Raw genomic sequence first — 26,270 nt, 5'->3', positions numbered from 1 at the left:
GACTAGGAGAAATGCAACGATGTGAGGTGTTTATAAAACACATCGAAGAAAACCAGTTTTGAATACTCATAATAATCACAACATTATCCATATAAGTTCCACGGATACAGCAATGTTAATGAATCAGCCCACGAGGGGGGGGGGGGAGCTCAACACAAGAATATGAAACCCTAAAATTCAAATACTCTCCCCAAACAATTTAATTTCTTCTCGACACGAGGACAGGAAACAAAGCCATTCATGAAAGGGTAGTCAATCGTAACTTTTTTCACCTTTGTAAGTAAATTCACATACTCGCCAATTTAAATCATTCAGCTACGGCAGATTTCCGACCAGGTAGCTGCTTAGAACAGCAAAACTGAAAATGAGCTGCAGTCAGGTCAGTTGAAAAATTTCATTGGCTTTGCTGTCAATAAATAAATTCGTGAAAAAAAATCTATGATTTAAATATGTAGGGCCATATCAACATCTTGTAATATAAATGGTCAGATTACTATTGGTTTCATTGCATTCACTTATAAGCATCAAAAGCATGAAATATATTGAAGATGAACGAGGAAGGCTCGTATTCATAAGTCAGCCTGGCTGCTCTGTCTAAGTCAAGGCAGATTGCTTCAGGCGCTACTTAAGGCCAAAACGCCGTTTCTAACTACTGCCGTGATTAATAGACGGCTTACTGGCTTTGATTATGTTTCAGATTAATGCAATTTTTGGGATAATTCCCTTCTTTTGAATCGTAACACAACATTAATTTTGTCACATAACAATATGAAAAAAAAAAAGAAAAGAAAAAAAAAGAATTTACATAACTCTAGCGGAGTGTACTAAAGACAGTTGAAGAAAAAGAAGGACAAGGTCCATTCCAAAATCCTAAGTTTTTAGGGCAGTTCAGAGCATAAACGAGTTAAATGCTGATGAATTCCCGGAAGAATAAAATATTAAGTCAACTAACTTTGACGTAAGAGATCTCAGAACTTGGAGTTTGCTGAACGCTGAGGTGGTAGATTATAAAAAAAATACACCACAGTCTTTGACAGAAATATTAAAAGGAAGTGATTTAAAGAAGTACTAAAAGAAAGTGTTGTTTGCAAGTTGTTGAAACAACATTTGCAAAAAACAGTATCAAGAAGAAAGATAAAAATATCGTTTTAGAGTAAGTACGAACTACTGAAAATTTTCAGATGATAATACTGTGGGGGTAAAGGGTATAATAATATAAGGGTAAAAATTTATTTTCTTACATAGGGTATCTAAGAGGGGTGGGGACACAATCGTAATTATTTCAAAATTAAAATTAAATTGAAAATTTGTAATTAGAGACAAATAAAAAGCAAACGTCCACTAGCTCTTTATGAAAAGTATCCATTTCAAAGCAGTGCGAGAGAATACTTCCTTGCACAAAATTTATAAAAGAAAATAAGCATACCTTTCTTTGATTCGCTTCAATTGAAAAACCAATTTTATAAAATGTGTGTGAGCGGATGAATGGAAATCTACTTCGGATCTGATGCATGCAAGTGTATCAAAGAGAGTAAATGTTGCTATAAAATGGAAAATCTGAGTAGAAGGTTTTAATAAAATAATGAAATTAGCTTGCTTACCATTACAACAATTACCAATCCTGTAAAGAACTTAATGCATTTAGTAAAATTATGGAAGAAACTGTCCGATAGTTAAATTGATAGTATTAATAGGATTTTTTTTTTTTTAATTTTAACATGATGTAAAAAAATTGTAAGAAAATATCATAGAAAAACGTCACGAATGTGAATAATTTTTAATTAAATGAAATTCTATTTGGAAGTTTTGGAAATTGACGATACATTTTCTCTCTTGTTTCGAAGAATATATACGCTAAATTTCAACAAATTCGGACAAAAACTGAAAATTTGCATTAAGACAAACGGCGTCAATCCTCATATGCATTAATATCAAGAAATTTTATGTTAAATCAGTTAAAAATAAGGCAAATGAAGTTGAGCTAAATGCATTTGATTTTTTATGCAGTAAATTCTTACACAAATAACAGTGTTATATTTTTGTTTGGCTTCTAATAATATTTTTGTACGCAAATTTCTACTTAGGATGCAAGAAATTCTATGTATCGTTGGTGTAATTCGTGATGGCTCGTAGGTATTCTACAATACAGGCTTTAAAGCTTTTAGAAACATACTTTGATGGAAGAGAGAATGTGTACCTCGAACAGTTTTAAAAAATTTTAAATAATTAAAAATTAAACAAGAATTTGATGTTTTGCAGAAATAACGTCTGAAAATATTATCACATAAAAATACATTTAATATTAACTGAAAGTTCACAAAATGTTTTTTCGAATGATACCATAAAATTTAAAAACATGTCGTAATGAAAGGCAATTTTTTTTAAACATTTCATCACATTTTAAATCCAATATTTCTCACCTGTTAAAGAGTTGGATATAAAAAATCATTTTGAATGTCTTTATGTAATAAAATTATTTATTTAATTTCGCCAGTTTCTTTTAGTTCAATTTTTTCTTATTCTTAATTATAAATAAATATATTTTTTAAATAGACTGTAAAATTAAATTGTTTTGTACGATCTATTTTTTATATATGATGTTAAAATCATCTTTCCACTTAGTGCAAAATAATCTTGTCTGGACTTCATGTTTTCTGTATTTATCTGATTTAAGACAGAATCACTTTACAACGAACTTAATAATTTAATTTGGAATTATGGAGGACCAAAATAAAAATGTATAATTTTTAAAGACTTCTCCTGGCTAGCATTTTTGCAGTTGAATGTAAAGACCAAAATAAATAATTTAATTATATTCAAAACATGATTCCTGAAAATGTAACTCAAATACTCATGCCGATCCAAATTATTTTACTTCTCTCATTGTACAAATGATTCATATCGTCTTTTGTATCATTTAGCTGTCGCTTACCAAAATGAGTTGGCGAATTTAAAGTTGAATGGCAATTAAATTAATGCAATGAATAAGAAGGTGGCTAGTATTTAATTAAATAAAAACAATGTAATAACAGGGAAATAATTATTTGTGCTTACCAACTTGAAATATTTTTCTTTTTATCTTTCTTATCCCTCAAAATTGTAACAAGAAACTCTAAAGATTCGTCCAACACATTTATCTTTTGTAAATAAAATGCATGGATCTTGATCAAATAAGCACCCTGAAAAATGCTAGAGCGTCCCTATATCGTTTTTGCTTTTCGTCATTAAGTTCCCTGGTATTACTAAGTGATTACTCCAATCTATCCAGAGGCACGCGGAAAAATCTGAATGACTACAAGCAGCGACAGCATTGTCTAGAACTAAGAGTAAGTCCTAACGGCCACCGACCACGGAACAAAACCTCCCGTAGGAGGAACGTTCCGTCATCAGTAGGGGGTAGCCACTCCACACCATTTCGGTACCCACCGAGGCGGCGAGACCCAACCACACTTGCGAAAACTTCCCATCCCCATTTTGAGGTGCCCACTCCAGATTGTAAGTTTCCTCCCTGCTAAGGGTTTTAGAAGTTCTAATAAGACTTTATTTCTTTTACTTAAAAATTCGGTGAGATTATTTCTCGATTAGTTTCACAACCGTAAAATTTAAATGCGAAATAATAAAGAAAAGGCACACCATTTTGCGATATCTAGCAAGAATCGAACCCTTTACATAAAGAAAGATATCCCAATATGCTCAGCTTCTCACAGTATAAACTCTGTCTAATAGGTACTATTAAGAAAGAGCACAAAATTAAGAGAACTAGTTTTACCTAAGTAAAAATGTACCTTTTTTATTTATTTTTTTTACTCATTCCCCTGATTCATTAAAAATTAAAACGGAGTTTTAATATCTCAATATATTTAGTTAATCTCAATTCTCATAACTATTTAAGATTCCTGCTCAAACTTTATCGCTGTAATTGACATGAGCGTTTAAATATATTTTTGATTAATAAACACAGACAGATATATCATTGTAATATGAACGAATCGTAGAAGTACTGTTTGATTCTGGCCACCTTATTTAGAGTGCGAGAGGAAAAATAAATTAGCAGCGGGCTTTATAAATCCATCAGAACATATTTTTATTCATGGAATATCCCCATAAATCAGCAAAAAAGAGATGGTTTAGAATTGCTGAAATGAATGAAAAGAATCGGGAATAAATTTCCTTGATGATGAAAATGCTAAGCACCGAAAAAAAAAAATTTGCTGCCATGAAGAATAGCATGGATGAAATAAACCATTAATTGGATATTTATTACTCCTTTTGGGAATAGTATCGAGTTTATTTCGTTACAAGTTTCGTTATAAATCACTCAGAGAAATTTTGACAAGGGGTTTTTTTGCGGGGAGGGGTGAGTTCTTTCATAAAAAAAAATATTACAGATACTTTCCTTCTTTTGAGATATTACCCTGCTTATTGATTCAGTTTGAGAAGATATTATTATAAAATTTATTTATTGTTTAATTGTTGAACGATATTTGATAAAGAATATTTAATAGAAAAAATTTTCACTGTTATATAAGTTTACCGAATTCCCAAACAGAAATCAACAGTATAAATTTTCTAAGTATTCGAAATATTTTACGTTTTGAAGTTCAGTGATGGAATTTTACTTTAAAAAAAAAAAAGAAAAGGAAGCATTCTCATCTCAATTCAAGAATACTACTCCGATATTAAACAAATATCGGAGTAATATTCTTGAAATTTTGATAAATTAATTCAAGCTCGGTGACTTTCTATTTGAATAAAAAGTAAAGATTTTAATCTTTGTTCTATTTTTATTTTTTATATTTTCAATAATTGTGATATGAATTATTTTCTTGGCTTTCAGTCGATGAAAAAGAGGACCCTAAGTCTAGAAATATATATATATTTTATAACAGCACAAAAGTTACTAAGAAAACTTATCCCAGTTAAATATTGGACTCTATTTTAAAGTAGAGAGAATTCAAAATCATTTCAAATTTTATATTATTTGCTGCTGACTCAATTTGATTAAAAATAAAATCTTTTAATTATTTGTTTAAAAAAAGTTCTGGAACCAAATTTCTATGATTGTTAACTTTATATAACTTCTTCATAACTATTTTTAAAATTATAACAATAGATTTATCTTTTGTGTTTTATTAAAAAGACTTTCTAAAAGCTAACTTTTCATTTCTATCATAAAGCGCTATTATGCTATAATTTTTATGAGAATGAATCGCGGATTTTCTTTTGTAAATCGCAAGAGAAACATCATTTATTAATTACCTCTTCCAGTATTTTATATATGCCATAAAAAAATTCAACAGAACACATATAGCGATTTTTTTGACACTGAAGTCACAAATGTTACGATGAGTTATTTAAAGAATTGCATTTATTAACTAATTAGAAATAACGTATTTGATCATATCGTAAGAATAATTAATAGATAAGATGCCTTAACTATTATAATAAGAAGAATTACATTTCGTTTATAAAATGCCCACTAAAAAAACAGCAAATTTTAAAACCTGTGAAAAAAATGTACCAGATGATTATATTCACTTAATAAATATCACATAGCAGATTTAAACCTAAAACAAAAATTAACAGAGCAAACAAAAAGAGAGAAAAAAATCTAATATTCGCAAGTTATAATATCACTAACCCTCTTTTCATTGTTTAAAAGCCAACGAAAATCTTTAATTCAAACTAAGATTAGATAGTTTTTTTAATTGAAGAAAAAGAATTAAAAATCGGATAACACCACGAAGCAAATTTGATTTAAATTGCATCATTAAAATCAATTTTAACAAATAATATTTACGAATATCTTTAAATCGATTCTATTATTAGATGTGTCTAATTAGATAATTAAGATACTTTAACGGATCACATTAGTTCAAAAATATTTCATGAATAATTGTTAAGGTTTAATTTATTTGCAAGGGGGCGTATTAGCCACCAGGTGAGCTGGCGGTTCTGAGTAAAACTCCAATAATATTTAATCTACCCCAGAAGGTTTATTTGTGAATTTCTTTCTATTTACAAAGCAAATTACTTCACACTAATTCATCTTAAAATCTTTTGGGGGGGGGGACTCAATGGCGCCATCTTTCTCGGTACGGTCCTGGTCCAGATACCTCCCAAAATGCAACTTTAAAAACTCTTCTTACCTGTGACCAGCTTTTGCGTGTAATCCGCATTTTCCATAATGTAATCCAATCCCACCCGGGTGTCCATAACGAGTCTGAGGCACTGACCACACTCCACCTTCAGTTGCACCTCCTCCAGGTTCCTTCCCCGCAGAGACTTGAGGGTCTCGAGCAGAGTGTCAATCCCGTTTTCCCTGACGAACGAGCGTGCCCACTCGGGATCCTTCAGGCACTTCCGCAGCTCAAGGTAGAGGGAAGGTGAGGGCGTTCGCAGTTCGTTGGCTAGGTCGCCTGGACTGCGACCGGCGTGGGAGTGGCGGAAGATGGACCGAACACCAGCTGTCCAGCGAGTGCCGTGATTGTCCTCGCCATTGGGATGAAAGGCAGGCGATTTCAAAAAATTTTCTGAAATAACAGACAAGAAAAATTATCACTAAAAAAGTATTATCTTCAGCTTAAACTGAATGAATTTTTATTATTATTTGTGTAAATCTATATAATTGTGTGCAAAAGAAATCCGAAATAGGACAATGAAATTTTAATTTTGAACTAAAATTAATTGACACAAAATATTATATAATTCATTAAAAGAATTCTTCTAAAAAAAACAGAAGGAGTGTTTTCATCTTGATTTTTTAGCATACTTTTGTAGTGAATAGCTTATAAGCCAGTTAACAGCTACGCTACCCGAGCAATTGCTTTTGTATCGTGGTCATGTTACTGGACTGCAAACCACAAGTTCCCAGGTTCTATCCTCGCTCATTCCAATTCGCACACTTTTACAGTAAATGAGCTTCATGTTCAATGAGAGTAGAGATTGCGTTTTGGAGACTATTTCTTCCCTCCGATCGATTTAGTCCAAAATTTGACTTATAAACAATTTTAAGTTGAAGATCACATACTGAAATTGATCACGCTATTTCTGAAACACCGCTTTCATATATACATGAAAAAACTGGTCGAAAGACATTTAGGTTTCCCCGGTTTGGTCCAGATTTGATAACATTTAATTCTGGTGATTAAATTTTGCATCGAATTTCCTGTAAACAGCTTTGCGCGTTTTACAGTCTGTATTTTCAAGTGAAATATCTCGCTGACAAATTGCGTCACAATTTTGACAGAAATAATCATTTTGGTACGGGACATTAATTATTATTGTAAATATACGCTTCAAATATTTTCTAAAAATTAATTAAAAAATAGAAAGAAAAATTATTTAGCATCATTGAAAAGATAAATGTCTAAATTTTAAAATGCTGTGAGAAATCATTTTTCTACTGTCATTTTTCAGGAAATTATCACGCGAAAACGCCAAAATATTGTTTAATTTTCAATCAAATAAAATTCTAACCAAAATATTAAAAAATCGTCCCGAAGTGCACATTCCCAGCCTCCAAAGTATATATGTGCCAAGTCTCACAGCTCTAAGTCAAACAGTCTGCCCTGCAGAGCGCCAAAACGCACTCTTTCATCTTTATTTATTTAGGTTATTTTTAGTTGAGACAGAAGTTTATTTCTAGAACTACATTTAATCAATGTTTTAAAGATAAGAATAATCGAAAAATTCATTTAGTCAAGAAGCATCAAAATAACACTATATATATATATTCTCTACAAATGATTCCTTGAAAGCTCTTTTTTTTATTATTAACAAAATGTAATATAATGTAATCAGTCATTTTAAAATATATAATTATTTGTATAGTCTTATTTGGAGTCTTTAATTTAAATGCTAACATTTTAGGTAAGTACTACTTGGATTGATCAAAAGTTGTCTTCATATTTTTTATCGAAGTTTGGCCATATATCTGATAGTTTTTATTGTATAATATAGCAAAATATCAAATGATTAATCATCAGCATAGCCTATATTCATTTAAAAAATGAAATTAAAAGAAATACTTTTTTTAAATTTTTGCTACAAAATGTTTGTAAATTGTACCCTATTATTCGATTAAACATATTAGAAACTTAGCTAACTTTGATAAAAATTAACTAACTTTTAATGACTATTTTTAAATTTTTCCTTTTTTTTATTGTGATTCATAATTATATGTTTAGTAGGTAAACATTTCTTCAAATATCAGTTCCTGAAATTGTCATATTTGTAACTGCGCCATTCACAGACAATTGAATTTTATTATTTACAAACTCTCGACATATGCGATTAAATGGAAGTAATTTTACTGAAAAATATTTATTTATGTTGCACATTTTTTTAAAAAATACTCAAGACATTTTTTCAATTAATACATAAAATGGCTCTTTCTTAAACGATAATTTCACTAACAACATAACGTAGATACGAAATAAGACTTTTCAAAATGGTCAAAATATTTTGTTAATCCTCATGATGCTGTGATTTCTTCGCTGCTATCTTTCGATTTCATTTAAGTGAATAAGATTCACCCTTTAAACTGTTTCTTGACAAAAAAAAAAAAAAAAAAAAAAAAGCAATATTTTAGAACTTATTTTTTGATTTACTCCAATTTTCATTTTTTTTTTTTTTCAAAATAAAAAAAGATATTCATAGCTACACAAATTTATGATCATTTAAAAATCGAAATTTACAAACCTGACCTTCGTCTTAAATGTAGCCAATGTAATGAGTCTTGTTTTTAACTTAAAGGTGACGTTTATTCAATAAAAAAAAATCATCATACTTGATGGATGGAATTGTACTTGCATTTTAAAAGTTGTCTAAACAAATATTTTTCAGAGCAATTTTTATTCACTTTTAATTCAGGGTCTATTCAAATGTTAATTCTAATTTTAGATCAACAAATGCAATAAAATAATTTTAGAACTAGCTCAATGCTAGAAATATCAAAATATCTCACATTTGAAATAAAATACTTCTTCCTACGGAAAGCAACTCAGACAGCTTAGTAGATGCTATAATTAAATGAACGGTGATTAAAAACAAGGGTGATGCTTGTACTGCATTTCAACCGGGTATCGTAGCAGCCGAAATATATTTAGCTTTCAATTTAACACGAAATGAACGTTGTAACAATCTTCGTTGTCGTACAGAAATTAATAATTTGAGTAAAGTACTCAAAGAAAAAGTTTCTCGTATTTTATCGGTAGTCAAAAAAAAAAAACTATTATGCAATAATACTAAATCTTATTATATTGATCTGAAAAATAACAAATGGTAGTAGATTAAAATAGCTTTTCTTTCTTTATTTTTTGCTTCAATATACTTGGAAACTGTTTCAAATATAGAAAAATAACTAATAATATATGTACTTTGGTTTTCTTTTTTCTGATAATATACATTGGTGCAGTTTAATCAAAAATGGTTCTTGCGCCAATAAACTCCATCAACCAATATACCTTCCAGAATGGAAATATGCAACAGAAGTGGGGATTTTTTTAAGGGAGGAGGGGGGCTGGGATTTTGATTAATTAAAAAATTTAACTGAATTTTCTTGTTTTTTCACGATGACTTCTGAAAATATTCTTGCACAAATACGAATTATGCATCCTTCCAACATTAAAAAAAAATCTATTTTTAATGATACACGTTTTATAGTCTGACAAATTTTTTCGAACTTCGGCAATTTTTTAAAACAGTTTTTTTAAATTTAATTTTCAAGAATAGATTACATTATTCCCCAGAAATTCAAACCGTTTCCATTGTTTCGTCAAATACTGAATCGTGGGATTTTCTTCCATTGCTTAGGAAGAAGGATTCAGTTTGAGTAATTTACAAAACGAATACAAAAAAAAAAAAGTGAAATCGAAATACTGCGAAAGTTAGAAGATAAATGAAACAGACATTTACATTTTTATTGATTCTGTGATGTCATGGGATTGGTCCCCGCATATGTCAGATAATTTAAATAATGAGGTTTTAATGCTTGACAGAATCATGAATATGAAAATATACCTAAACGATTATTCTAACATATATCTAACTGATTAAATTTAAACAATATCCCCGGCGAACCAGATGGTCCCCAAAGGTGATTGACTAGTGTAAAATAAAATTAAAATTTGAATTAATTGTATAAACCGTATTTCTCCCCTTTTAAGTATTATAAATCATCTTGTGTTTCTTTGATAATTATTTCGATGTAAATTAATACTCTCATGATAACTGGTCAATTTTTTTATGTTGTCTGATGATCTGGTTTATTAAGACTCATATGGGTGGAGTCGAAATGAACTTTATTTCCATTCTCACGAAATCGGATACGACGATTAGAATCACGACGATCAGGTGATTCTAAATTAAGTTTTGGGGGGTGTTTTTTTCCAAAATACTAGGGTACATATTAAAAAATAATCAATAATATCTAATTTTTAAAAAGTAATTTAGATATTAATTAAAACAATATTTATTACCAATACCTAAAAAGATCACGTGATTCAGATTTCTGAACTAAAAATGCAGAAATAATGAGGAAAAAAAAATCTCGACTAAAAATGATTAAATTGATTAGAGCGACACGCCATATCAATCTTGTTCTTAAACATCGGTTTCACGACCGGAGCATAATAAATTTACGGATAATTGGCGCAGAAACGTTGCAAGTGGGCCATTTGATAAATGTCACGTGAGGGAGAATTGACACCATTGTGATTTCTGTTTTTTTAATCCGCGCATCTTTAAGTACATTTATGGCATCGCTTTTTTTTTAAATTTGAGGTTTTCTTTTTTTTATTGCAGTGCGCTGAATATTTTTTATATTAAATCAGAGTTTTCCCTGTTTATATATATTTTTTACGAAAGTTTCGATTTAACAACCATGTTACTGCATTAAGTGAAAATTACTTTCTTTTTTGAAATTAAAATGCAAAGTTTATCCAAGACTATAGAAAATGAAGGAGTCAAATAACATTATGAACAGAATAGAATAAGGCTCCTAAAACAGTGCGAGATACATGACTTTAAAAATGGAAAGTTTAAAAATGATATACCTTGAATTGTATACCTTGTTGAAGAAGCCATTAAGAATTAGTTACGTATGAAAGATTCAGATGAAATTTTCGGTAAGCAATAATTCCAAAGAACCAGCTGCTTGACAAAGGCAACTAATATTAAATAACGTGAATCATTTTACTTGCATATGCATAATCAAATGTGTTTCTCAGGAAACGGAATCTGTGTCGAAAATTCGACGCAGTTGAGATTTTAGCGAAAAATCACTGAACATTTCCCCCTCATTCTTTGAATCAAGTATTATAAACATTAATAATAATTTTCCATTGACTTTTTCTTGCTCATCATGTCCGTCAAAAATGTGCTAAACTCATAAATGTGTTACGAGTGTTCCTCTTCTATTAAGAATTCCGCTAACGTGTGTTTCATCCAATATATTTTAAATCTCTGGATTTCATTGTAAAACTGTTCAGAATTTTTAAACTTTCACGACCTCAACAGCATTTTTCTATACATTCGGCCCATTCAGGATGAAACAGGATTATATATGATGAGTAGCGACGGCGGATTCTAAGCAGATAAAATATTAATGTGATTGTGTCATTACTTAAATCATGTTGAGACCACGAGGAAGTGCGTGGGTGATTCGATAATAAAGGTACTTGGCAAAATGACACTGATAGCAATAATTCAAGACCAAGCTTAAGAAATAATTTCATCCAAACTACACGCGCCTGTGCATTTTTTGACATAAACTCCGTAAATATTGAGGCACTAGTTTCAACATCCTCTTGGTACTATCGTTCTTCGAATACATCAAGTTGCTTGACATTTTTCAGAAGGGCTATTTTCAAATCCCCTGATCCGCAAAGCACTTTTCCTCTAGGAATTAATTTAAAGGCTCCGAAGAAAGGAAAATCCGAAACCAATGATTTCAGTTCTCATTAAATTATTGGTCTGTTTTTTTTTCCTCCTTCGGATTTTTTTTACATATTATTTTGTTTATCTTTTAATATTTGGCCCCAAAAATTTTCCTTTCAACCCAAAACATTCGTCCGTAAGCCCCCAACAATCAGCGATGAATTTCGCTTAGCGCAACTGCTTCGATTTGCCAAAATCTGATAACATCACTCACCTCCATTTCTGCCTTCCCTACGATAAGACTTCCCTTGCTTTCCGGAAACTCGAATGTATCTTGAACAAAACGACACTTCAGTAAAACTTACTACACTATTAAACGTATCGATTGATGCAATTCGAGATAATACCGCGGAGATACGCTACCTGTACCTTTATTATAGGATTACAAATAACCAACGTGGCTCAGGTAACATTTACACAAATGTTGAATTCATTTGCTTAAAGAAATAAAAATTTAAAACTTAGCAACTTATAATTTTAACGTTTATCCCTCACTTGAGAAGGATTTGAATTCTGTAAAGAAATTCTTCATTTCTTAATTATCAAGATTTAATCTGATCATTCTTACTTAAACTGAATGGATGTTTGTTGGATGAGAATATATGTCTCAAGTGAATGAGAAAGACAGTACATACCTCAGAACTCAACTAAAGAATGAATTCGTTTTGGCAACATCTGCTTTCGATTTTCGCCATCGAATTCCAAACGCCTTTCTTTATGTCATGAATGATAAACTTGATGCGCAAGGATTGTTTATCCTTTGCCCTCGGAAAAGCAATGCATACGAATTCACTTGATACAAAGACTTGTTTATTGCTATATATATATACATGCAAACATAATTTTTGAAGCAGAATCGTGGCTGAAGAAAGGGAAGACACTTTGAATTTTTAACTTCGCTTTATTGCATCTCGAGTTATGCACAATCAGCAGCGACGAGCACGCCAATACAGAACGACGAAATGAAAAATTTATTCCTGTGATTATACACTGTGAGATTTTGATAGGGGTTTCCTATCGACCATACGCAAGGGAATCATAGGGATCCTTTAGAAGAATTTGTTTACGTCAGCAATTTTTTATCCCTTCACTCGGAAACCACTGACGAAAGCATTTTTACGCAGCTTTTCTGTGGCATTAATTAAATTGAAAAAGTGGAATGAGATCAGGAAATCAGAGAATATTTTAGAATGTAGTTAATATGTGCTGAATCGAGTTAAAAATCAGGAAATTAATTCAGTTTAAATTATATATATATATATATATATATCAGATTTATATATATATATATATATATATATATATATATATATATATATATATATATATAATTCGAATCCTGTCGGCTTTTTAATATGTAATATTATTTTATGTGAGCAGAATGCAGTTGTGACCAGCAGTGAAGAGACTTTTTATCTTTTTAACTTCTTTTTAATCCATCGGGAAAGCATAATTATTTACAAGCAGACGTCATAAACAAGCAGAAAGCATAATTATTACATTACGTCCGCCACAGCGTAGTACAAAAGCCAGAGTGGGGAAGAAGGGCCGAAATAAATTATCCCTCGCCTTATATAACCTTAGATTTTGACAGGGAAAATATTTCTTCACAGTGCCAATATATTAATAAGATTCTGATAGGGATTTCTGACGTATGTCAATCACATGTAAGGGAAACACAGGGATCTTTTAAGAAAGAATGTGCTTACTGGACATTTTTACCCCTTCACGCCGAGCGTGTGAAAGTATCTCGGCGTTTAGCTGACTAAGCAATTTTATGAAGCTTCCCTTGAATTAATTAAGTAGAGAAAGTGGAATTGGATCACGAAATAAGAGAATATTTTAGAATGAAGTTACTATGGGCTAAATTAAGATAAAATGTTGGAAATTAATTAAGTTGAAATTAAAGTTTAAAATATCATTACATATATATATATATAATTGTTTTAAGTTGAATTTATCAGGAAAATATTTATCTTCTTACCATTCTGCAAAATGATGTACCGGCTTCAATGGTTCCCGAGAAGAGATATCCGAGATAAAAATGTTTAAAAAATGCAACTTTGTATAGTTGGAGAGAGGTGTTCATTTTTAGCAAATTTGTAGGCATATCAATTAATGTATTATCGGACCATTTCTTAAAATATAATAAAAGTTTCATGAATGCATTTTTGTTTTCTGGTTCTGCTCTTCAAATAATTTTTCTTGATATGCACATTGTCCTTGAAAATCTGAGCACTTCTCTGAAACACTGGTCAGAAGTATAGAAAAATTTTCTATGTCAATAAATTTGCTTCTTAATATTTAAGTAAGTTCTGCAGATAGAAACATGAAACTTTGCTCCTAGATAGATGAGTGCAAGAAAAACATTTTATTTACCGTGATATGAGGGCCATATAAAAATTTTATTTTTGTAACTTTTTATTATACCTCTCTATAGAAGCCCAAACCATTTTCATATATTGGGGTACCTTATTTAATGAAACTTAATGTACTTACAATTAAATAGCTACTCATACACTTCAAATTACAAAGTATATGCACAGGTACATATTAAATTTGCTGTTACAATTTTATCCCAAAAATGAAAAAAAGGATACTACTGAACAAAATAAGAATAGTAATAAAAAAAAATAGTTGTTTGAAAGCAAGTTTATAATTTGATATTGAAATTACAGAAAAGTATACTGTCAATTTACCTAAATACATTAAGTGAACATAACTGTCAAGACTGCATTGTAGTAAACAATGTTAAGTACTTGAAAAAATAAAATCATCCATATTTAAATTTCAAGATCGCAAGGCGCACAAGTCTAATAATAAGTTAGTTGTTTCTACTTTTCGAAAATGACTACATACTAACATTCCATGAGCTTCAATATAAACCTTAAACGGACGGCTGAGTGCAATTCCCCACCATGCGAAGCAGTCACATTTTCCATGAATGGCTGTTGAATCAGCCCGTTTGGGTAGGTGACAGAACCACCATTTCGCGCGATGTTGCGTCAGATAGCGGGGAAGAATAAACATCATTGTTAGACGATTATTATTGCTATTCTTATCATAATTCTTATCTAGAGCAAATGCATTTATCATTCCAATGATGTCGGTACTCGTAATTGTGAAAACGAAGCGATGGGTATATTGTTGTTTGTGCACGTAGGTACTGAGACTTTTTTTAAACAGTGTAACAGTTGCAGAAAGAATAATTATAAGCATGAATTTTACTACTTCAAAAAAGAAAAATCCGCCGAGGTATTATTTCCATTGATTTTTTTTTTCACATCCAGTGCATTTGGCGTTTTATATTGCAGAGAGAAAAATCGATTATTATTTTTTTTTTCGGATATCTCTATTCCCAATAACCGATCCCAAAATCAGAAACATATCAACAGCTTTGGAGAGAAGATTGGATACCAAATTTGATACATCTAGCGTATGTGTTATAGAGTAATCGCTTTCGTGGTCGGATCGACTTACTTTCAAAAACGCTTTTTTTTTACGTGGGGGGGGGGCACGGAAGGATTCAGCTCATTTCATTTCCTTTACGAGTTATCGGGATACACACCTTAAGCAGCTTTCTCTCATTTGTTAGATGACAAATGCAATCACTTTTGATGCGATGTCGTAACTTGACGAAAATCAATCCCATTACCATTCTTGAATAACACTTTTCAAAAGTAAGAATGCACTTTAAATTGACATGCTCCACGCCAAACTCGGGCATCAAAGAAAAGATACTAATAAGGTCGAAATTTACAAACTAAAAATGATAAGAAACATAGTTAAATGAATTTTCAATAGTATATTTAATGAAATTATAAAAACAAATAACAAAAATTATAAATTAATTCATTTTAATCAGAAATTACGGCAAAAAACAAAAAATAATGCACAATTTAAACTCGGACAGATAAGAAGATTTTAAAAGCTAGTTAATGTTTCAAATGAATTCTTATTTTGTATGCAAATCTTCGCATTTTATAACCATTTTAAGACGTTTAGGCATTGATTGCACCAATTTTACACAAAAATTAGGTTTAATATTTTCACATTCCTGCAACAATACTCTTTTCAATTCATCTTTACAGGAAATAGCGTGTTCACGGAATTTTTTTTAAAGATATTCCAATAAACTTTTGAAGGAATTTATATCGGGGACTTTACAGTGGAGTGTCTATGACTTGAGGATATATATAGAAGCCAGAAATTCCAGGATTTTTCGGACCATTATCCTGATAAAATCCCCAGTTGTTGTCAAGAAAAAGTTTCAGCACACATTGCTGTATTTTTTCTTTAAAATTTCGAAATATACGTTCTGATCCATTCTCTCTTCAATAAAATGTAGGATTCTTGGGCCAGTAGCTGAAAAGAGCCCAGACCATTTCTGATCCACCACCATGCTTCACAGTTGCTTTAAAATTTTTTGTGCGAAATTCCTCGTTCGATTTTCTCCATACATAAGGCTTGCCATCGGAACCAAAAATTCAAGTCTTAGTCTGATTTCGCTTACTTATGAAAGGCTTTTTTTTTTTAATTCCTTTGAGATCTGCCTTATGGAGCACATTTCTTACTGTTGATGAGCTAACTTTTTTCCCTAATTCTTTTCAGCAGTAATAGTTAGCTTTGGTGCACTAAAGGAACGGATTTGCTTTTACTTTTCTGATTAAATATCACTCATCTGCTTCTTTGAAAATTTTATTGGGATTTGTTTTAGGCTCATTTTCCACTTGATTATTGGTTTTGAAGCATTTTATGATGTCATGAGCCACTGAATGACTTCTGTGGACAATTTCTCATATTTCTGGCACAGACTTTCCATCTTCAGCATGCTTAATAACCAATTTTCTTAACTCAATGCTCGTTTGGCTTCTTTGCCTTGATGTTTTGAATAAATTAATGTTTAATTCCACAGTAAATGAAAATAACACAATTGAGAAATTCCCCTGAACAATTATTACGTTAACCATAAAGGTGGCAATAATTTTTATCCAGGATTGAAATTATTTGGTGCTTCATTGTGAGATGTCCGAATTTGGCTTACGGACTCTTTTTCACAAATGTGGCTTTTATGTCTCAATTTTTAATTATAATTTATGAATTGGCGTTATTTGTTTTTGTTTTTAGCTGTAAATAAATTCACTATTAAAAAAACAGTTTCATGTTTTTTCTCATTCATTTTAATTAAAATATTTTGGCAAATCATTCTTTGCGTGTTGTCCAAGTTTGACTTGTAGCGACTGTATCTGAAGTATCTTCGCCTGAAAGTTTTCTCATAACGATGAGTTACAAGCAAAGAATTTTAAAAACCACTATATTTCAGGAGGGACTCGAAAGACACATGAAAATACCGAAAGGATCGGGAAGTGAGAAAGGCAAACAGGGCTGAGGAACGAATAGCTCTTGAGGACTTCACTCGAGAGGGATTGACGGGGGCGGGTGGAATCTTGGCTTTTCAGAGGCGGTGGACAACAAAGGTCTACCGGAAAGAGAAGTAACGCATCTGTTTGATTTGGCTGAACTCGTTTGAATAAAGAAACGAACCACAGGGAGTATGAAACGACACATTTTGGCTGTACTTTTCTCTCAGAAAAATAATAAAGAAAAGAAAGAAGGCAAAGAGAACCCAGAACCCAAGAAACAGCAAAGCAGGATATCAAGGTTAGAAATAAAACTATGCAAAAAGATTCGGTTCTTTGGCAGCAATTAAAATTTTTAAAAAAGTTTTTTTTTTTTTTTTTTTACTTATTACAAGTCGAAAGTAAGAAACATTACTTGTCGATGGAAAATATATTTGTTATCCATCCATGCCCGTATTTTTGTATTATTCAAAACGAAAATTCAAAAATGTATGCGACTAAAGTAGATGATATTAACCACGCTTATTTATCACAAGAAGCGTAGATTCGAATCAAATTTCGGAGCCAGTCCTTCAAAGGCGCTAATATTTGCGAGTCTGGGGACTTGACGGTGCTTATTACCACCTGCATGAATTTCAGTGGATGAAAGTGAGAAGAAACGAAACACATGGAGGGGGGAGGGGGTAAAAAGGACCCGATTCCTCTCCTCATACTTAACGCAGTGCACGTTACTGCATAACTTGTGGGAAGAACGCTTTCGCCCTGAAAAGTTTTCGTTCCAGTTAGGTTCGAATCATAAATCGTAAGTTAAAGAACTCAGCGGAAAACACTCATCGTTATTGAGAGACAGGAAGAGAGGGTGACCCCACCGCCCACGCCATATCACCGGCTGTGGGAATCGAAAAGGAGCTCCAGCAGACTTTGATATTCCACACTCGTAAAAAAAAAAAAAAAAACTATTATCAGCCGAGAAGTGGAGACGTAGAGAGACGAACATTTTGATCGGCAAGCTTCGTTTCATGAGTCACTTAAATGCCCTGTTCGATCAGCGAATCGAATTTAAACTAAAATGAAAATTTGCATTGATGCTTCATTTCGGTAAATCCACAACACCTCGAATGTTCTGAGATCTCTCAGGTAAATTATAATATCCTAAAAGCAGAAGTGGCATCTAATTAAATAACAAAAAGGTAATACCCGCTTTTTTTCCATTCCAGTTTGGAAAAACTGCTTTGAATTGTCCTATTTTATTCTCTCATACATGAAATATTGTCCCAAAAATTCGATTTTGAGATTTTGATGTTTCATATCTTCTACAATCTGAAATATTAATGGAATGACGTCGGTCTATGCACGCGGGAATTCAAAAATGCAAGATGTTGGATTGATGGTTTTTAATATAAATTCTTATCATGAAAACTGTAATTTCTAACAAATTTTGGATGACATTTATCTGCGCAAAGTGCATACAATTTTTATCACAATTGCAAATGAGTATTAAATTCTGCAATAAATCCATCTAAGGGAGAATTCGTGAGTTTATGATAAACAAAATTTAGTGAGTGGCATTGGCATCCCAATTACATATTTGCATTACTGTTTCATTTACTATTTTTTTCATTTATCTTCATTTCTTTCTTATTTTCTGCTTTATAGCATAATTCAAGTTTTTACACTAAAATTTTCATTCAATTTGTCCGGGTTTTATTTAATCAATTTTCATTCATTTGATATTGTATTCAATTTACATTGTATTGGCAAAAAATATTAAAGTGAATCTGATCTAGATTTTAAAGACCTTTCTGAATGTAATAAATTAAATATATTTTTTCATGACCTTGCCTGTAGAACAGACAATTTGTTTACAGACTGGTTTACGGATGTTACTTTAGATTAATATTTAGAAATTAATATAATATTCTTGTAATTCAAGATTGTTCTAAAAACGGTATATAATTAAAAAAATATTTTAAAAGAAAAATTCTATTAATTTAAATTTAACAAATTATATTTTATAGATTATTTAATAGATTAATGAATTATTTAATGTATTTAAATAAAAAATATTTCATATTATTTAATTTAAATTTAATAGGCATAAATTTTAAATATAATCATCCATTTAAACTTATAATCTAAACAATGTTTCAGAACCTTGTTGGTACATATTTCATAATACTATCCCACCAACTTCACCGAATCTAAGTTTTTCGAACCGAATTAAACACTTCTGAAGACAGAACACTACTGACACAGAAATGGTGCTTCAACAGCCAGACAGCATAGGTTTAAAAGACAAAAAAAAAAAAAAAAAACTGGAAATAAAGGTAAACGCACCAACAAAAGAGACACTATCTGAAAACTGAAGGCAAAACTGGGGTATTCTCATGAAGAAACTCAGAAATTTTTTCGAAGTATTTCATCCCCTGGTAACAAGAACAGAATGCACCCTCTCATTAAAATTGTCTTAATCAGGTTTTTTTTTGTTTCTTTTTTATGGATTTGAGTTTTTTTTTTTTTTAAATATTCCATATATTTTTTTCAGCAAAATAGATTTAAACTCCAAATTTTGCTATGAAAAAACGAAACATATGACTCGCATTGCTCTAAAAGCCTTACATCGTTCTGCTCACAGTGCTATGCTTTTCTCTAATTTTTTTGTCTACATTTTTAAAAATTCAGTAATTTCACATGAAAGCACAACATCGTTTAAAAATGGATGCACATTAAAAAATTTTCATTACTGAAGAATTCTGAAATTAAACCTTAATTGTAAATGCAATAAACTGATAAAAAAATATTAAAAGCATGACTTATACTGAAGCTTAGTAAATATCGAAAAAAGAGTAAAATCTTCATTAAAATATGGGAAAGAAGCCAGAGTAATTAAAATTAAATCCCATTAATTTTCTCATTAAAATTCATTCATTGGGGAAAAGGCCAGAGTGAAATGTTAATAGCAACAATGAAAACGACTTGAGTTTCAGCTGAAAAACGAAATATATTGTAAATTTGTTCAAAATATATTTTAAAAAGTAATTAAAAATGGAAAAAAATTATACGACAAAAAAAACTGAGTGGCATTATTAAAATAATATTAATTTTAATTTTACGTTGATGTAAAAATCATAATGCTATAATGATTTTTGGAAATATGGCAACATTTCAACTAGTTAATTAATTAAAAAAGATCACACCCAAATATACAATCTAATCTTCCAAAGTATATATGAGCTTTGGTTGAAACAATTTTGCCTGTAGAAGGCCAACACATACAAACAGTTATCTTTATTATTAGTAGAGATCTGGGTCTTATTAATGAAGTCGAATCCCATGTAATCATAGTATTATTTAAAAAAATAACTACAAAAAATAATTTATTTGATTTTATTCGAATTATTCGATTTAATCAAAGCATCATTTCCGAAATGATGCCATACCTGAAACCTCCAAAACTTCAGAGAGGTAAAACTTAACAAGAACCTACTCAGTGATATTCCTTTCGAAAATTTCATGAAACAACGCTTCGTCCGTGTTATGCAAGTCTCAACCTCCTACGAAAACAAACTCGTATCAAATTTAATTTTTAATCCATCTGATGTTAACGTGCTAATATTTTCTTGAAAGATGGATCACGAGCAAACTGTTTATTATCCTATAGAACTCTTCAATTTGTTGATCCATCTGGAATATCATTGATTTTAAAAGTTGTTATTTAATGAAACATCAGCAATCTTCGTATTCCCATCTGGCAACTGATCTTACAGGTAAAGGTACAAGTTCATATTCTCCAGAATTCTATTGATATGCTGTTCAATATACAACGTCTTTACTTTCCGATTCCTTTTGCCTCCACAATTAATGACTAAACCTCCTAAAGTTGCCAGTAACAAATGAGAAATTCTTCTTTTCCCAAACGTTGCACTTCCACAAAATGCCAAGCATTCTTCACATATATGCGCCAAATTGTGGGATGTTGCATATCCCTAAGCTTCATAGTTGTAATTAATTACGTATTGCTAAGGTGGAGGATCTTAAAACCTCCCAAAAGGTTGAAAATTTGAACTCGACAACTATACGACACAAAATCTCATGTTCTTAAAAAAAGGAAAATTGCTATTATCTTATGAAATTCACAATTAAAATATCTATAACTTTTGAAGATACGGAAATCTCCATTATAATTCACGTGGATGCAATAAATACCAAATGACGAATCCAGGAGCAGATTATTCACTTGCTGCTGTTGCTTGGGCTCGCTGAGGGCACAGGATTTTTGCCTGGTTAACAAATAATTTTGTAAAAAATGCAAATTCTTTTAATTGTAAACTATTAGGGCTAGAATGCGTGCTCACAATGAATTATTAAAGTCAGTAATTAAAGTATATTTGTATATATATATGTAATGATTTCGAATCCTGTCGGCTAAATTACATGTAACATATTATTGGTTTATTTAGAATGCAGGTTCGAAGCAGTGAAGAGACTTGATAGTTTTAATGTCGTTTTATTCTCTCTCGGGAGGCAAACATGATTATTTACAAGACGCAACGCGGCACAAACACAGAAGTAAAATAGGGACGAACAAATGATCACTAGTCTTATACAACATAGAATTTCTGGCCAGGCGCCAATTCAATACATGTGTGACCTTTGACACCTTTTGAAGAGTACAGAAGATATCACTTTCATTTGATACGTAGTACTTACTGATGGCGCATTATTTTTACAAATGGATTAATTAAACCGAAAGTGGAATTAGATCAAGAAATAAGAGAATATTTTAGAATGAAGTTACGATAGGCTAAATTAAGATAAAGTTTTGGAAATTAATTTGGATTATATATATATATATATATATATATATATATATATATAGTGCATAGAAATATTAATCATTTTTAATAAAGTTACAATTCTTATATCAGGTTTTACAAAATAATTTTTATTTTATATTGTTTGAAGATTATTACGAAATACTTTTATTTGCAAATAAGGAAAGTAAGTAAGTAAATTTTTCAAGAATTTTATTAGGTTAATCGTCTGTCCGAAAACGTTTTCTCATAATAGCTAAAATGAAAAATTAAACTAAAATAAATCGTTAACATATGATTAAAGCAAAAGTATGATGATATGTGAAGATAAACTGTTTAATAACTAAAAAAAGACGCTTCAAATATGTACCATCTAAAATAACAAAATGCCTAAAACTAAACCTAACACTGAAAAAAAAAATTGTCGTTTGCCCGAAAATCTAAGAGAGAAAGAAAATCTAATATCCGTAAAAATCATAAAATCATTTAAAGTACTCTTATAGCTTTAAAGTAAAATAAAATTCTCGAATAAACATGTTATCTAAGTTGTAACGATATTTTTCAATAACAATAGATTAAAAAATGTGATGAAATAATGAAATAAATTTGTCTTAAAAACTACATTTTTTTAATATTTCCACCTGGCATTTTTGCCGTTGTTGATAATCAAGATATGGAGATTAGGCTTATTTCAAAATAAAGCATATTTTTTATAATTTTTTTTGAAATTTTATATATTTAAAATTAAAATTTAATTTCAGAATTAAACAAAAGTGAAAATTTTATGGTACTTTTGCAATTTTCTGTGATATTACTGGATGTAAAAGAATGTCGACAGAAAATTAGTGAAATGTATAATGTATAATGAGCAGTAAGAAGTAAGAATTCTAAAAGTGTGCGAGTAATGATGACCTCAAATTTGAAGTTAAACAAATATTTTGCTCAGAAAGTCACACAAAATATTTAACTGAAAGTTTTAACAATTGTTTTTCCCAAGTACGAACTTCATCACCAAAGACGGCTAGATTATAAACATTTTTAAAAATTGGTCAAAAACAGAGCGATATTGCAGGGCAGTTAAATTCATATCCTTAAAAAGATAAATATTGTAATTTTATGATGTATATATTATTTTTGCGCAATAAAATTTTCAGAAATTATTATCAAAACACTTTGAAATTTCGCTTATTTTTTGATTAATTAAGTCTGGAAAAAACTGTCAAAAATTGTTCCAAAAATCGCTTCAGAAATTTTTAATAATATTTCTCTGGGTCTTGTTATAAAATCCGATACGCTGGTAGTTTTCCAATTAAAAGGGACTCAAAGAGTTGTTAGCGTGAAGAATATAAAACAAATAATTCATTCCATTAGTATCTTACTTAAGATAAAACGTATATAAATCCTTTATTGTCCTGAAAAAGATCCATAAATAAGAATGCTAAGGAAGAAATGGTCCTATATTATTCCTACCAACACTAAATATTGATAGCCTTTCAAAACTTTCTCTAGCAAACAGACGTATTTCTTTGAAAATAGAATGAACACTCTATTCCTCGTTATTTGTCACGAATTTCATGTTATTCGATTTCACGTTATTTCGATATCCCATTGGTATAACTGTAACACTCTAAGTCTCAAGTGTATCAAAAGGAACATTAAAACTATATTATATGGAGTTAGTAAGTCTTCTGAAGATTTTTGAGGAAATTAACTCCTCATCTCCATTGAGACACCGAAAAGACCTTAATGAGTTTTCACTTTTAAACAAGGGGTTTTCGATCGTCAAGTTTCTGATATATAAAACTATTTTGAAAAACCTAGTTGGAATAGGTTTCTAGATAACAGAAAGGTCTACATCCGAAGTATTTTCCCACACTTGGTTAGAGCCACTTTAATTTTTAAGAGAAAAGAGTAAAAATTAAAAAAAAAGAGTACAATGCATTTAAATATATCTAACTCATTCTTCAATGTTGCGCATCCCATCAATGTTTCCGCACATCTATCATACATTTTTTGAATGAATTTAGTTAATTGTTTGATAATTTAATTTCGAAAATATCAAAATAGTTTATTGTCACCAAGAACACAAAACAGCACAAAATTTCAGAACTAAAACATCAAGAGAGATGTAAACAGTCGTTTCCTTGTCCAAAAGTGAGAAACTATTCTAGCTGAATAAAAGCGTATAAAAATGCAACCGAACAGGTAAAGCAGTTCTCTCCGGAAAGCACGTACGTACGTAAGTCTCGAAAAGTTTAACAGCTTTTCTCTGCGCAGTTTAAAGTTATTTATTAACCACCTGCTCTTAAATCTTGTTTGCACGCGAAGTCTTTCATTCGAAAAACACACTTCTATCCAAACTTTGCCGATACATCTGTTGACCTTGAAGGGATTTATTTCCCTCCGCAACTGAAAATGCCGCTTCGTGGCCGTTAGTTGCTCACTTCTGAAACTTCGATTTCAACTTTTAACGCAGTAAGTGTGCACAACCTGCAGTAAGTAGGACTGCAAGAGTTTCATTCTAGGCGGATTGACCTGCACATACAGATTTGCTTCATTTTCATTATCAGTAGTGTAGACCATAACTAAGATTTCAAAAATATGGGGCATTTTGTAGATAATTTTGAGAAAATCGAATTGGAAAATTTATACGTGTTTAAATACTCTGTATGTTTCGCCTTTTCTCGCATAAGCGTGAAGACCTTAGATTGAACTAGCAACTTTTTTCCCCTCACTCTTTATGTAATGTAATAACAAAATATCATGATTGTATTAATTGTTAATATTAAGCAATAGTAAGTATATTTTGCATTGGAAAACGCAATTTGTTATTTTAATTATCCCTCTTCTTAGATGGATTTTCTTTGAAAATCTGCAGCACTTTTTTCGTGTTAAGCAACAATAACTGCAGAACATTATATTTATAATGTATTATTATAAATATTAATCGAGGATAACGTGTTATTAAAAATATCTTTTTTTAGTGTGTGAAGAGATTGAATATGAAAAAAAAAGTATATACGAGAAATATATTCGCAAAATCAGTAATTTGGAGTTTTTGGATTTTATTGGCACAAGAGCCATGGTGTTGACTATGCTGCTCCAAACTGTACGCAAAATCAGTATTTCCCTCTATTAATGTTGCAATATTCCATTTACGATGCATCGCATCAAGTAGTGATATTGGTCGTAGTAACGCAAGAAAGAATTATTATCGAATCATCTGGTACAAATACCTAAGTCCTAGTTTTAAATTCTGCTTTTTTTTTAATGGATCTACTGCGAAACAAATTCGCATATTTTTTAAGTGCCGAATCTATTGAAATAGTTAACTGATCTTTTCTTCCAATCAAAATAGATTATTTAATAATAATAATTTGTAAAATCATGATACTTCTATTTTGGGGATTATATACTTGAAAGTAATAGAGAGACTTGATCCAGAGAACCTCACACTTACCCACTGCGAGACCACAGACTGCGAGGAAATACATATATTCTTTATCTAATAGATTTCATAAAATCATGAAAAAAACATCTGAATTTTTCAAATTTGATTATCTCAGTTATGCAGAAACGCATATCACTAACTGAAATCTTGGCAAAGACCTACTCAAGTGCCGAAGGAACGTGGATAGCTGGCCTCTTGTAGAGACTAAAACCCGTGGAATGTATTCTTTTTGAAAAAGAATTCATTCCACCTGTACTTTAGAGATGTCTCCAGTTTTATAATGCTATATATCCTAAATTATTTAACTGCATCCCTGGAAATGTTATTTCGATCAAATTCAGTCTTGATATTAGAGATTCTAATCTATACTGAGAATTACGAGCTTCAGCACTGTAATCAATAAATTTGTTTTAACTCATGATTTTATAACAGTTTCTGATCGATGGTGTGGGATGCTCGGCTGATCGATCTGGACACTCGAAAATGCACTCATCCTACTTTTAATTGGCGAGAAGAAAACTTTGTAACTCACCTCTGTTGGCTTCCACTTGCAATGAAAAGATAAATCCCTTCTAAGTGAATAAAGTTTCTCCACCGCCAAGTCTAGTCATGCCATTCACATCCACAAAAATATCCCGGAAGGGCGGCAATAAGAGCGATCGCCATAAATTATCACTGCTTCGTCCGCATCACGAAATGCAACAA

At 30.8% G+C, this 26,270-nt stretch overlaps 1 protein-coding gene across 2 annotated transcripts in view; it reads right to left on the bottom strand.

Moving 5' to 3' along the window:
- The window catches only part of LOC129963704 (inverted formin-2-like), a 117,444-nt gene that overhangs the window by 62,613 nt on the left and 28,561 nt on the right, over positions 1-26,270 (bottom strand). For both annotated transcript variants that reach the window (XM_056078220.1, XM_056078221.1), the window contains one exon: positions 6,150-6,533. In XM_056078220.1, coding sequence (XP_055934195.1) covers positions 6,150-6,533 — 384 coding nt within the window. The remainder of the gene's footprint in view (positions 1-6,149; positions 6,534-26,270) is intronic.

Source organism: Argiope bruennichi, chromosome 3 (genome assembly GCF_947563725.1).
Source record: "Argiope bruennichi chromosome 3, qqArgBrue1.1, whole genome shotgun sequence".
Lineage (NCBI taxonomy): Eukaryota > Metazoa > Arthropoda > Arachnida > Araneae > Araneidae > Argiope > Argiope bruennichi.
The sequence above is the reverse complement of the archived record's forward strand: the minus strand, read 5'-3'. Positions and strand labels throughout refer to the sequence as shown.